The sequence below is a fragment of the Oxyura jamaicensis genome, chromosome Z (genome assembly GCF_011077185.1).
Source record: "Oxyura jamaicensis isolate SHBP4307 breed ruddy duck chromosome Z, BPBGC_Ojam_1.0, whole genome shotgun sequence".
In the NCBI taxonomy this organism is placed as follows: Eukaryota; Metazoa; Chordata; class Aves; order Anseriformes; family Anatidae; genus Oxyura; species Oxyura jamaicensis.
Window position 1 is genome coordinate 54,315,217 of NC_048926.1, and position 15,154 is coordinate 54,330,370.

At 44.0% G+C, this 15,154-nt stretch overlaps 1 protein-coding gene across 1 annotated transcript in view; it reads right to left on the bottom strand.

Moving 5' to 3' along the window:
* LOC118156682 (neuronal acetylcholine receptor subunit alpha-7-like) overlaps nt 1-15,154 on the bottom strand; it is a 58,427-nt gene that overhangs the window by 18,851 nt on the left and 24,422 nt on the right. The window contains exons 3-8 of the mRNA XM_035310843.1: nt 10,383-10,427; nt 9,143-9,252; nt 6,104-6,183; nt 3,734-3,901; nt 2,502-2,696; nt 1,080-1,166 (exon numbers count right to left, since the gene is read on the bottom strand). Coding sequence (XP_035166734.1) covers nt 1,080-1,166; nt 2,502-2,696; nt 3,734-3,901; nt 6,104-6,183; nt 9,143-9,252; nt 10,383-10,427 — 685 coding nt within the window. The remainder of the gene's footprint in view (nt 1-1,079; nt 1,167-2,501; nt 2,697-3,733; nt 3,902-6,103; nt 6,184-9,142; nt 9,253-10,382; nt 10,428-15,154) is intronic.

Here is a 15,154-nt window from a genome sequence, read left to right on the forward strand (position 1 = left end):
TCTTTGGAGTTATTTAACATTGATCAATGCCAGAAAGAGAATAGTCAAGAAGGTTCCTGGCCTGGATTTTACAGGGCTATATCTAGCTTTAGAGATTTTAAGCCAGTTGTGATTGTGGGTTTTTTGCTCTCAGTGTAGGCTGTGCAGTCTTACAAGCATTTCCCCCAGAGGGTGATCTCCTATCCATTTTGTGTCTGTATTAACTTCTCTATCTGTAGGTAGAGTCTTACTGTTGAGATGGCGGTGGCAATTTCTTGAGTCATTTGTGCAAGCCTCACCACTCTGCTCTAATCTTCATTTCTTGGTAAGTACAAGCTCCCCTGCAACAGCATGGCAGTTTAACTCACACTGGTTATTTCAAAAGAACAGGTCATGTTTGCAGCTATGGGAGTTCTGTGTCTAGCTTGGTGAAGATGACCACAAATTGAAACTGAGACTTCAGTGAGGTTTAAAGGCTCAATGACACACCTTTGCAGACCCCCTGTAGATCTGCAAATGGTGGCAGGACTCTGTCCAATGCATTGTTCATTAGACTTTTTTATATTTAAGCAAAAAGGCGTGTTTAATTTACATCAAGTAGTACAATAAATTCACAACAATGCATAACAGGATGGATAGCAGGTGATGTGGAAGAGGAAAGAATTTTCTTCAGCCAGCAGCACTGACATCTTCAAATGTGTCTGCCTTCATCCAGAGAGCTGTCAGAGTAACTGTACCAACAGACCCAATGAGCCCAGCACCAGGGATGAGTGTACAGAGATTTCTGTATCCCACCCATACCCATGTACTGGTGGTGCTGTCCTTTGTACTCTGCCTACCCAAACCTCCACATCGTGTATTGATTCTGTGTCCCCTGAGTCACTGCAACTACCAGCTTATCTGATATTTCCAGAGCCCCTTTCTACCCCTCATGCAGGCTCTCTCTGCATCTACTCAAACAAATAAACCCAGACAGAGATTTACTCCTGACTTTGCTGAAATGTAAAACTGTGTTAAGACAGAGTCAAACCTCCAACATGCATTGAAGAACTCTTGGAAAGCATTGTACTTTATGCACAGAGCAGAGAAAATCAACCTACCTATTAGTGGGACTGAGTCAGAAGTTGCAGGCATGATCTCGGCCACAAGCAGCATGAATACAGTCAGGGAAAGCAGAACAGTTATGCCTGCAGGGAGTGAACATATAGGGGAAAGATGAGGAATATGATCACTGCAGCTCCTCCTCTGATGTCTTTGCTGTTAAATATAACTTTGTCCTGATCTACGGCTAAGCCAAAACCATGACTTAGTGCTTGTCAGAACAGATGAGAACTTCTACCAAGTGAGAGCATCTTTGGATGCACCTTTATCTGCTCCCTTTCCACTTCTCAATTGCACCCAAACCTTTGCTCCTCTCAAAATAATGGATAAATTTTTGCAGGTCTGTAAAATGGAGCTTGCAGAGCTCATGAAATACACTGTTCTTGCAAAACAGAGCTCATACAAAACCCAGACAATTATTAAGGTCTAGGAGACACTTGAAGAGTTTTGGCTCTTGCACATTATATAACACCCTCCACAGAGATGTATGACTATTTCAAAAGGAGATCTTTGTTATCTTGTTCTCTCTGGAAAGGCTGTTTGCAAAACCTAACTGCCCTAAGCTGAGAAATTGCTTTTTATTTTGCATGTTTAATGTATGAACATTACATCCCATTTTTGTGACAACATTGTAGTTTAGCTCAAATAATCCTTTTCCCTGCCTGTTTTTCACAGGCAGCAGTCATATCCCTCACAGCCTGAGTTTCGCTTGTTGTAAGACTGGCTGCTCAGTAGAACCCCAATGGTTCTACCAACCAAGTGCATGTGTATGATTTAAAGGTTTCTATCCTGACTGCATTTGTGCACAATTGACTCTAAAGGTCTCAGTTGGGTCGCTCTTACTTTACTTTATATTTACTTTACTTTTATTTATTTTACATTTTATTTTCGCTGTCTTTTCTTGGAAGTATCCCTCCTGTCTTTATTGATACACATGACAGTAAATCTTGTTTAGCCATTCCTTGGCTGTCACTACTTTGCATTCCGTGGGAATTCATAGTTTGGAGGTTTGGGAGCTGTACTTGGAAGGTAAAAATAAAGTGACCAGCTGCTGCTGCTCATGACCCTTCACTCTCTGTATCTCAGCATGTCCTATCTGAAAGAGGGAGTTAATCAGCCATGAAATCCAGTGAGACATGCTAAGGAACAGGACGACAGGGAAGATGGAGTACTATCACTGCTGCCTCTGCCAGAGATGAGTTCTGCCTCATCCCAGGGTAAAACGCAAAGGATGATGCAAGTAGAATTACTTAGCACAGCATGTGTGAATGCTGTACAGTAAGCGGTTACCCCAGTTTCTGCAACCAAACAAGTGCTTCTGTTGCTCCTCCAGGGAAATCTTTATTCATCAAGCAACATGAGGCATTATTAGCCATTTTATGGGAATCACTAATGAATGAAATGAATTCTTGAGCACTTACCTAAAGAAATCTTCTCTCCTGAATCAGCTGGCAAAAGGAAAACAAGCAGAGCCAAGCCAGATATGAGAACGCAAGGAATCAGTAGGTTTAAGCCATAGTAGAGGGTGCGCCGGCGCATGGTGATGGTGTATGTCACATCTGGGTAGGGTTCTTTGCAGCACTCGTAGTACATCTCATTCCTCTTTCCTGGGACACCTACAGAAAGGGAGGTCAGAGCAGTGGGGAGAGGCGCAGGACGGCCCAGCATCCATCCCCTTGGAAGGGGCCAAGAACTGATGGTTTATGAGCCAATGTGTGGCACCTCTGCTCACAGGGCCTCTCACTGGCCCCGAAAGGACCTCCAGAGACCCTCTAGTCTGTCCCCCAGCTGCAAGCAGGTCCAGCTTGCTGTGCAGAAAAATGTTTCTTATTTCATGTTCTTATGAATGAGATGTTTCTTATTTCATGTTTCTTATTTTATAGCTTCTCACATGCCCTGGCTGGTAGAAATACAGTATTCAGTTGTTCTGGGTCAGTTTTTCCTTGGCTACATATCTGGATTAGAAGATGAAATGTCCTGGTTGCAAGTTCTCATTAAAGTGTCCTAAAACCTGTCAATTTCTACAGCATTACTTCTGATTTACCCCTACTTAAATGGGTTCAAAATGTCTCACTGAGATCAAGCTATGAATAACTAAATCTGGAGCTAGGTTCCTCTTTTAAAAATGCAGGTATATTCTGAAGCACAGAAGAGAGACATAGTGAGCTGCAGTTAGTTGCAGGTTTTACAGACTGGAGGACACTTTGATGGTTTTCTGGGTGAGAGGGATTCTTTGCAAAACCTCATTCCAGTTTTGCTGAAATAGTGTTTTTTGCGCCAATCATTTTTTGGCTGATGTGTTAGAGTAGATGTGACAGTAGTGTTCAGTGTGTCTACATGAGGCACATCTAAGTATAGTACTGGCACACTGCTCAGATGCATCAGCACCAGTAGATTTCATTTATGTGCTTAGATTTAGGCAATCGCTTCAGAACACAGTGTTTTCAGACACATTTCAAAGAATGCATATGAAAAGTTGTTTCTGAACTCTTTTTTTTTTTTTCCTTGCTTCTGTTTTTGTGGAAACTCTTAATATCTGTATTTCAAATGTCTCAATAGGATTGATCATTTCTATATATTTGGGTTTTGCCTTTGAAAATTAAACTACTGAAAAAAAAAAAAAAAAGAAAAAAAAATAGGCCAGACAATTTACCCACTAAATCCCACTCTCCATTTGAGATGTAGTTGGAAATATCAGCATCAAGCATCTGTAGGTCAATCAACCAGCCACTGTGCGTCCAGGAGCCAAACTTCAAGTCACACTTCTGCACATCAAAGGGGAACCAGCGGACATCAATGTAACATGTGCTCTTCAAGATGCCTGTGGATAGAAATCAACCAGAGTCAATAGTGTGCAGGGTGCAGTTCGCCTCCACCATTATCTGTCCAGTTGATTGTGAGCAACTTTCTTCTGCAAAAGCCTGTGTGATGTAGTGGTGGGGTAACCAAACAACTAGCACAGGTGGAAGATGTTGGCGTGTGTGGAATATCATCCCTTCCTGGGGCACCAAGGAAGAGCAGAGAAGATGACCTGTGCAGCCCGTGCCACGAGCATCTGGTGGAAAAGCATAGATGTCATCTCTGCAGACCCTCACCCCTGCAGGCCTGTGGCTCTGCAGCCCTCACCTTACCTCTACATCTCCCTTGGGCCAGCAGCCACCTCATTGGTGCCATGCGATGGAGAAGCAGCTCCTGCTTCATTAGAAAGTTATTTCTAATGCTGTGCTGAGGTGACTTGTTTGTAACTGTTTCTATGTGCTCCCTAAAACACCAGCTAACATGAATCCTGCCTCTGAGTCACCTAAACCGAGTCTGATGTTCTGCTGTAAATGCTCAGGCTGTGACTTTGGAAGATAAAATCCCCAAAACAGAGTTAATGTGTTGCTGTTTCTGCCTGCTGCTGTAGAGGCTGAGGGCATTCTGGCATAACTGTGTAGTATGTGCAGGATTATTTATTTCCCCGCACAAGTACTGATGCTCTGCAGAGGCTAGATTCCCTCCTTTTGCTCCATCACCTTCTGGTAGGTCTGCCTCCCACTGCCACAGCCTCTGTGGGGTTAGTTTCATGGATGTTTTCTCCCAGCTTCTCCTGAATCTTGGCTCTGCTCCCTTCCTTCTCCACAGACAGCTGTCTCCTGCTTGTCCTCTGTCTCCACTCCTCCACCAAGCCATATGTAGCAGAGCTTGTTTCTCTAATGGAGAGCAGTAGTGAGTACAGCCTGCTCTCAGTCATGGGAAATAAAACTTTCATGAAGCCTTGGAAACAACATCTTTCCCTCCTTTCCTTGTTTTCCAGTCTCTTGATTAATCTAGCTGTTTCTGTGAGCACTTGTTGCATTAGGTGGGCTGATTATGAACATTTACCTTCTAAATTGGATTGGGCAAAGCAGTTTAGCAGCAGTTAAATTCATTTAAGAAATTATTTCCTGTGCTTCGCATGAGACATTTCTATTACCCCTTATTCTCTCTTTTCTATTTCCTTGGGGTCTTAAGTAACCAGTTCTTCACCACGGAGTTTGTAGCTCACCATAGATGTACTCTGCTTGTGTGGTATGCCTTCTGCTCTGTTAGGTGAAAGAGATTGGCAGAGCACCAGATCTGCCCACACAGGCACCTTTTCCATCACCTCCTTGTATGGACTCCAGAGGAATGAAGAAGGATATGCACTGGTGCATCCTGATTTTATTCCTGTCATCTGTTTCTCCCTGGAGAGAAACCATTCCCATGGTCTGCCCCAGGGAAAAAAAAAAAAAAAATCTTTTTCTTTTTCTTTTTTCTTTTTTTCTTTTTTCTTTTTATTTGCTTGTTTGTTTTGTTTTGTATGTTTTTAAAGAGGTCTCAGAAGTAGTGATCAGTTGGGGATCAGCCACCAGGGAAGACCCATTTTTTTCCTGGTGTCCCCTGTGGATGTGCTGGCATCAATAAGCCAGCAGCTATGGCACAAGGTTTGGACATTTCTTGCCCCAAATGGGGTGGCTGTGTGTTTTCTGGCAGGTCTTGGCTGCTGGGCCCTCTGGGCATTGAATTAGCAATAAAGACAGAAAGCAGAATGTGTTTTGGGTCTGGCTGGCCAGCACTGGTCTCAGTTCATCTTTTCACCTGGATCTGGAGGTTCAGCCTCACAAGGTGGACTTAGCTGCAGAGGGACAGCGGTTCCTGGGTGCCTCCTCTGGTCACAGCTCTTCTCACTCTTAGGAAAGAGCTAGTTGGTTTACATGAGAAACTTTCCTCTGAGGTAATGTGACCTGTGGTGCGTATCACCTTGCTTTGGGCAATTCCTCAACTGGGCCTCTGAATGATCAAACTGCTGAGCAGAGAGATTTACTGATTTATGAAGTGGAAATATGCTACTAATAATGGACCTAAATTACTTCAGTGGGTCTGTCTGATAATTAAATTACACAGCTTGCAAAATTTCCGCAGACTGCTTCTAAACACTTTGAGTTCATTTATGAAGTAAAAGTGCTTGTAGTTAATCAAAGCTACGCATTCACTTAAAACAAACAAACACACTGCATCCTACCTGGAGGAATATATTGGCAGGATCCAGAGTAATTCACCAACACATTCGTGTGAAATGTTGCATCAAATCTTTCATCCGCACTATGCCATGATATAAAGAAAAAAAAAAAAAAAAGGAAAGAAAGAAAATGTAGGCTGATGTTTGAGTTAAGATGTAGCAAATTCCAACAGAAACAAAAAAAATATCTTCTGAGAATTCAATGCACAGAATCAAGGTCTGGCTTACGTCTAAGTGAAGAGCACACCCTTCATTAGAATCTTCCCTTCTGACAGACACTATTGGCCTGCACCCAGACATGCTGGTGACTTTCTTAATGCCCTTGGAGAGTCAGGGAATAATATTATAGAATGACTTGGGTAGGAAGGGGCCTTAAGGATCATCTAATTCCAACCCCCCTGCCATGGGCAGGGACACCTCCCACCAGATGGAGGTTGCCCAAAGCCCCATCCAGCCTGGCCTTGAAAAACTCCAGGGATGGGGCATCCACAGCTTCTCTGGGCAGCCTGTGCCAGTGCTTCACCACCCTCCTAAAGAATTTTCTCCTAACTGCTAATCTAAATCTCCCCTCTTTTAGTTTAAAACCATTCCCCCTTGTCCTATCAATATCTACTCGAGCAAAATTTGCTTTCCATCTTTTTTAATAAACCCCCTTCAAGTACTGAAAAGCTGTAAGGACATCTCCCCAAAGCCTTCTCTTCTTCAGTCTCAACATCGGATGTCTTGGGGCAAAGGCAGAAGGGAAAGGAGCAGAAGTATCATAGTTTTTGAAGTTTTTAAGTGGTTTTCAAAGATTGGACTGTAGGCAGGAAGAGGTTTTTTTCTGGGGCCGCTGTCAGAATCAAGCAGCTCACAGTATAAATCAAGTTATTTTTTACCTAGATAGCTGTTATGAGAGCAAAGGTTTCCTCAGGCTACAATTCTGCAGTTTCTTAGGATACACAGGGGCCAAAGGTTTGCTTCAGGCAATGGAAGACAGCACTGGAGAGAAGCTGTTTCAGATCTGGGGTTCATAAGACAGTACTGATTGAGACTGTAAGAGCAGAAACCATGCGAAAGGGACCAAGAAAAGAGAATTTATTTAAGATTCCAGCACTTCTGAGAAAAAGAAGGGAATAGTGTGCTGAGCAAGGGCAAGCATTCTTCAAGGGAGCAGGCATGGGGACCTGCTCCAGGTTACAGACAGTTCCCCGTGCTGGTGCTACAGACCCTTGCCTGTCATGGCTATGTGCAAGTCTTTGTTGTAGGACTCCACCGTCTTACACACCCTGTCTTACAACCAAACGAGTAAAATTCACATCCCCCTTTCCTCTTATGACCTGCTCTCTGTTCATGTCTGATGAATCCTCGAGCAAGATATGCTGGAGAAGGAGACTACACACAGACAGCCTACTCTGATGGGAACAAGTAAAGCACAGTGTCCACTGCTTCAGGATCCTCTGCAACAGGGCTTGGAAATCAAGGGCTGAGCACTGAAAACATGGGAGCAAGATCATATGACTCAGGATAAGATTAATTAAACAGAAAAAAACAATGGGGGTGAAACTGAAAAGACCAACGTGCAGGACAAGTGATGACATAAAAGGCAGCAAGAAAGGCTTTCATTAATAGAAGAAAGCAAGGAAAAGTCAAACAGGACAAGTCAGACAGGGTAGACCCACTGCTTGCTGTGGTACAGAGAGCTGCAGTATCCTGTACCCTCTGCACTTCACTCCTCACAAATTGTGGCTCACCCCAATTAATTCTCACACAGTGCCCGGCTTCCAGGGCAGGAGAGGGGAGGAATAGGTTAAAGAAGTGTAGATAAGAGAGATCCAGTTGGCAGCACTGATGAAATTTACTCTCGAGTACTGAAGGGACTGGCCGAAATACCCTCTGAAGCATTAACAATTATCTGTGAGAGCTCGGGGAGAACAGGGAAGGGCTCAGTGAATTAGAGAAGATCAAACAGAATTCTCACCTTTTTTTTTTTTTTTTTTTTTTTTTTTTTGGTAAAAAGGTGAAATTACAGACACATCAGTCTAACTTCAAAGATAATGAGGTGAAAACCGCTGGCACAGATTTGTCAAGGGCCAACTGGATCAAATCAATCTAATTTTCTTACTGACTAACTGAATAAGAGGAGGGAGGAGATATATCTGAAGTTCAGAAAGCCTTTTCCATGTCATGTTCTTATAAATAAACGAGAGTAATATGGACCATGCCGTATGCTTCATTTTTGGTGACTGAAAATGAGTAAAGAGGCTGTAAGTAGTAAAGCTGGAGTAAAGAATTATACTTTAAAAATTTCCAGATCACTTCAAGCTTCCTTCAGATATAGTGGGGACTTGGAATGTAAAATGGATCTTGGTAGACAGTGGAAAAGAGCAGAATGAAGTTCAACCCAGATAATTAGAAAATATAATGCATAAAACTGATATAGAAAAGGACAGATAAGTGAAAATCTAGCTTGACAGCAAGAGCAAACAACAAAATTAGTCTAAAAGTAAGATGTTAGAGCAAAAATAAAATCTCTCCCTCCTGGAAAGAATTTTTTAAAGTGTCTAGAGAACTTTCACTCCACCCAGAACTGCAGAAGTACTGTCCAGAGTACTGGGCTCTCATGGAAAAGAAAAAAAATAATAATAATAATCTAGAGTGTTAAGAGGAGACAAGGAATGATGACAAGAAATTTAGAAAATGTGGCTGATGGGTAATGTGCAAAGAAACATAGATTGCTCAGTTCAGGCAGGAAGATTGTGGCAGCGGTAATTTTCTAACACAGGTCAGGTAATTATAAGGAGAGTATGGATTGTTTGCTCTGCGCATTCACTGGGATTAGGGAATTAAGACACCTGCAAAACAACAGCAAGATTTAAACTGGCTATTAGAAAAATCTGTTAGCTGGTGCTCATTTACTTTTTTATTTATTTATTTATTTTCACGTGTAGGAGACAAAGTCCTGGATGGCAAAAGCCCTGGGATATCAGGGCAGCAATGCTGTTTTCCAGCACCTAGTGCTCTAGTGCCAGGCTCTCACTGGGTATTGCACACCTTGCTTACCTGTTATACAGAAGAATATCTGGCACCCAAATCTGGTCAGCTGGAAATCGTAAGTTCTGCACGCCCGGGTATTCGTACTGATCCCAAGACAAGTAAATATCAACCCAGTACTGTTGGAAAACACATATATTACATTATACAGGCTGGCAGAAATCTTTTAAGGTATCTGGAATATTTAGGGAACGGAAAGGATGTTGTCAATAGCAGTAGCATGATAGTATGGCTAAAAGGGTGTTACATGTGCTGTAGCTGAAGACACCCTCCACAAAGGACAGGATACACATAGGCTGTGCCCTGAAGGTCCTGTAGTCCTGTGGGTTGGTTTGTGTTAGTTTTTCTAATAGAGCTAAACCCATTCTTTCTGCAAATAGCAGCAGGTAGCTGCAGAAGAAGCAGCCTGTTCCGTTGCACCCATTAACTTGACATAGTGTTCGGCTGCTTAAGTCAAAGCAGAATTAGCTCAATCATTCAAGTCTCCCACAGGCTTTCCCCTGCAGAGCTGCATCTTTGCTGAGCACAAACCATTAAGGAGATCGTTTCATGCTCCGTAAGAATAGATCATATCTCTCACCGTAGGCCACCAGCAGCAGACGTGGTGGGAAGCGCCCTCCACCACAGCCCTAAGTGAAGATCAGTTTTGCTTATCCTGCACGGCCAGCGCTGGTCACTGCTCAGCTGGAGAGGTTTGCAGGAAGGGGAGGAGGTGCATTTAGGGGTGATGTTTTTAAATCAGGAGGGAAGCTTCTAAGAAACTGTCCCACCAATAAGCCTGGGCACTGCTGACAGCAGTGCAGCACAGGGGCTGCACATGGTCCTCTGCATTTGGGAGCGCGTGCTGGGGGATTCTTGTACAAGCCATGAAGCAGGACTTCACCACAGGTCCTCATCTCTGCCCTTGGAAGGACCCTGAGCTGCTTAAAGAGTCTCTCGTCACTTGTGGTGGGAGTCTAGCTCTGGACTCTCCATTGCAAGACCCCTATGCCCAGTGGCCTAACAATATAGTTTGGCATCACCTCCTGAAGCCAACAGGTCTGCCCAATGGATTAACTCAGTCTGCTTTGCTTTGTTTCAAATGCTAAGAGAAACATTGGAAAAATTTCAGAGGACTGAGAACATGCACTAGTTTCACATTGCAGACAAGCTAAAAGGCAGCAATCTTGCTTTCCAGGTAAGAAAATGCATCCAGTAGTTTGCTATTAGGAATGGGGGTTGTTCTTTATTGACACAGATGGTTACTCACCATCTGCAGCCAAGCGTTCGTGATCAACACCTGGTTCTTCTCATCCTTTGAACAAAAGGGGAAAGGGGAAAGGGAAAAGGGAAGAGAAAAATGGATGAGCCTCAAAGTACAGATAAATTACAGGTGGAAGAGTTTCTGTTCTGTTTCTTTGAAAACCCATGCTGTTGGGGTAACCAAACACACACCTTATGGAGTAGACTGTGAGCTCAGCACAGAGCCACCCAGCTGCTTTGCATGGCTCAGACAATAATGGCTCTTTCTACCCTTTACAACTACAGACCTCCTGAATTTATCATAACAAATCACTATCAGAAGTGAAAATAATAGACAACGGCTGCTATTTTGCTGGAGACAGTTGAAGAGCTTACCAAATGCACAAGCTTTTCCTTTTGGCTAGTTGGGCAAAACAAGTTATTCCTAATACCATGAAGCATGTGGTACTTGAAGCAGGTTTATGTCATCTCTGCTGCCACTGCAAAACCATAGTGAAACGACATTGGAAGCACTCTTCTTTTGGAGTCTGCAGAACCCTAGATCCATGCCCATGCTTTGCATAGCTCCAGGTACCACCACAGGTGTGCCCTGCACTTACAGGGAGCTAAGGCTGGGTACTCGGTGGTGCTGGCTCACTGTTTGCCCAGTCTTGTCTTCTTTAATTCTTCTACTCTTCTTTAATTAGAGACAGTTTTTATGATTGATTGTTTTTTTTTTCTATTCTTCTGTAGCCAAAGAGAAACATCAGACACAGAATTCATGCACAGACCAGAGCAATTAGCTACATTACAGGGAAGATGTGAAGATCTCTGAGGGAGAGAGAGATGTTTTATCATCAGACAAAGCTGCTGTGAAACTCTGCAGAAAACCCCATAACTGCACTGCAGTGATCAAACCTCAGGGCCCAACACAGTAGCAAATACTCATGGACAGTGTGCGGTAAGAGCAGACAGAAAGAGAACTTCACCAAGATGCAAGATGTTGTGTTGTCCTAGCAAGTTTCTGAGGAGAAATTTGCCAATTGGTCCTGGTTGACACCTAATCAAGTTACTTCCCAGGCTCATGGTGACACCTACGTGGTGCCAGTGCTCTGGACTCCTGAGCTACCAATTCACGTGTCCATGTGTGTGTGCATGTCCTATGAAACATCTGTTCCTTTCTGGTGTTTGGAGTGGGAGATGCTGCAACTGTATACTACTGGGTGTTTTTTTCTACGAGGCCTCTTGAGTTTACCTCTTTTGTGTCCCATTCAGAAACCACTGTGTGACTGCAGACTCCCAGGCTAATGCCTGAGGAAGAGCTGCCTGGGGAAGCCTCCTCTAAGCCTCCCTGGCACAGAAGATACTGAATCACTGGCACTGTTTAACCCCTAGCATAAACCTTGTTTGTGTCGTGCTTCCCTCTCCTCTCCCACTTGGTATGTTGGAGGTGCAGAAACATCCCATTATAGAGAGGAGGAAATCATTGATCTGGAGGATTCATGATTGCTTTGGCAATGTGGCAGAGATATTCTTTGTTGCCAGGCACCTTTCCCCAGGAAAAGCATGACACAGGTCTTTGCCATAGTCCTCTATGCCAATTTGTCCACCACACCACCTCCTCTTTCTCCCCCCTTGCATTCCCTTGAGATCAGCCTAAATGATTTATGCTGCTGGAAGGTACTACACAGAAATCAGACGAGATTTTATATCCTGCTATACTGGTAATTGGTGGAGTCATTAGAGTTATCTGTGTCAACAGATCTGGAAATGACAGCATCCCAACAATACCAACTCACAGGCATTTCCTACCTGACTGATGCCTGCCTGGCCAGCAATGATTCCCCAAGTGGCTTCTGGGGATGGCGGGCATAATGCTTGTCTGAGTTACTCATTAAATCTTGGCCACATTTTGTGCTGCTTGTCAATCGATTATTGCTTTATACTTCTAAGCTGCATACATCCTCACTGCAAAGCCTTTCTGTGTACAACTGAAGACAGCTGAACAGAGTGACCCAAAAGAGGGGTTGTAAGAGCTAGGGTGCTCCTTTCCCAAGCCTGCATAAAGTGAAGGTTTTCCACACATACATTTTACCTTATGGGGAAAGGGAGAAGGGTACCTTCCCCCTTTTGTTTATTACCTGAAAGCCTCAGGGGATTACAGTAAAGGGTAGCATGGATCTGGAAGTCCTGTAAGTTTACTCCATGTAGAGATGTCTCTGCTCAGGAGCCTTTAACTCTTGGCTCTGATTTATAAGCAAAGCTCCTTTTACTTGTAGTAAGTTTATACTCAATAAGCTCCATGATTGAAAAGAAAAACACCTAGGGCAGACCTCTGTACTTCACAGAACTGCCTGTTGCCCTTAGCTGCTCACCCATCATCACTTTATGAGGTCCTTATTCAGAGTCAGATGCTAATGACCTTGGCAATCAGCTTTGTCTTCAAGCAATTCATCAGCCACTGCACAGCATGTGGGTTATTTCATGTAGCATTAAACACATCACTTTGGGTACAGTTTGCTTCCTTGTCACAAGGTCACAGTGTGCACCGTGTTTGTTCTGCTTCTCAGCTTTGTTTTGCAGTCAAAGTTGAACTTTTCTATTAGAGTTGTCACACATTCACCTAGAATGTAAGCACGCCCTGCATGGTCTTCCTGACTTGCTTTTTGATAACCACAGTCAGAAAGAGCACAAAGTCTAACCAGAGCTTTGGGCTGCTTATGACTCTTTCAGCCTTGGGGGAAAAAATGTCACTTCAGGCTCTTTTTATGGCCATTCAGAGTCTGTCTATTCTCATCCTCGCCTCCAGGCTGCTAAGCTTTCAAAGGCTTTATAGACAGCAAATGCTATTTCCGTATTCAGCACTGATCAAAAGATGCAACCTGACGGCTCCTTCTTATCACAGGATGGAACAGAAAGTTTCCTAAACAAGGATCGGAGTTCGGAAAAAAAAAAAAAAAAAAAAAAAAAAAAAAAAAAAAAGCCTGTTCTGGGGGAGCAGAGGGGGACAATCACCTCCCTCCCCTGCTGCCCACCCCTCTGTTGGTCCAGCCCAGGATGCAGTTGACCTTCTGGGCTGCAAGCAGCACTGCTGGCTCATGTCAAGCTTTTCGTCCACAGCACCCCTAAGTCCTTCTCTGCAGGGCTGCTCACAGTGAGTTCTCCCAGTCTGTCCTCATGTCTGGGATTGCCCTGACCCAGCTGCAGCACCTTGCACTTGGACTTGTTGAACCTCATTATGTTCACGTGGGCCCACTTCTCAAGCTTGTCCAGGTCCCTTTGGATGGAATCCCTCAGAAGACCCTTCCCCAGAAGGCCCCTGAGGAGCCAAGCCTTCCAAGAATGCATCCTGAGGCTGCCCAGGAGGTGAGGGCTGTGGAAGTCTGGAAGTCTGAATCTATCATACCATGTTAGTGCAAGTGGCTTTTAAGGCCTGAGATGTTTATGGAGCTTTCCATCTTTGCAATTTGGTTTAATGAGCTGTGCAGCTTTGTAACCTGTAAGGAAATAGTTTGGGCTTTGGAGTGGGCTGGTTTCCTGGCCTTTCCAGAGCTCAGGAGGGATCAGGAGCTGTGGGCAGAAGTCATCTCTGAGATACCCGGGCATGGGAGGGACCGTATTTGTCCGCTACAATGATACCTACAGATAAGCAAGAGTGTGTATACCTTACCTAGTCCCAGGAGGTCAATGGCAGGCCTAGATGAAAGCCAATTCAAAAAGCCTGTTTTGCCTAGATGAAAGCCAATTCTCCCACTTGGGAAGCACTGGAAGCAGTTCCCTCATTGTGTGTTGTGGATTTGTGCAGAGGGATCAGTTGTGAGGGTGACTTTCCTTCAGGAGAAATCTTGAATAACCCAGCACTTTGCTTTTTTTCATCTACTTGCAATGGACTATACCTCACTTGGCACTGTCAGCCCTGGGGATGACCTTCCCTCTGTTTTTCACTCTCTCAGCTCTCCCTACAGCAAAGCAACCAAAGCAGCCCAGCCCAGATCCCAGGTGAGACTGGAGAAGACAAGCCCCCAGAGATGCTTTTTCAGCACTCCTCAGGCTGTTCCCCTCAGCTGCAGATGTTCAGCTCAAACAAATCAGTTTGCATCTGGTTATTTAAAAATGCTGGGAAAACTATTTCTGTGGTCAGTAGCCAGTGCAACAGTTACCCCCTAAATCCTTTATTTCTTTATCTGGGTCACATTCTCCCCTTTCTATCTTCAGACTCACCCCCGTTAATCCTGTCTCTTAGACATCTGATTATTCCTTTAGCCTTTGAACCATGGATGTTTCCCCCAGTGCACATGCTAGGACATGTGTGAGTTGTTTTTTTTTGTTTGTTTGTTTGTTTTTTTCCCTGATGCCAACTCAAAGCTCACAATATGCACTAGCTCTGCCTTTCTTTTGCACCAATGCTTATCAGTAGACTCTCCCTGGCCAGGCAAACTATGCCTGCCCTCAGCCACACAATTATCTGGGTTATAGCACATGGATGAAAAAATCCAAAGGCCTTCCTGGTTTAGTAGCCACATCCTATGGTGATGTGTCATCTCTGTAACAAGGCATTTGCTAACAGGCGACTGACTGACCTCATTAATCTTTGCACGTTTGCAGAGGGAGTTAATTCTGCCATTGATTTACCACAAAATACTGAGCTTAAAAGTCCTAAATTGCACAGGTAACTCTCAGCAGTGACCAAAGACCTTATGGGGATACTTTGGTTAATTTCTTCCTTCCTTCCTTCCTTCCTTCCTTCCTTCCTTCCTTCCTTCCTTTCTTTCTTTCTTTCTTTCTTTCTTTCTTTCTTTC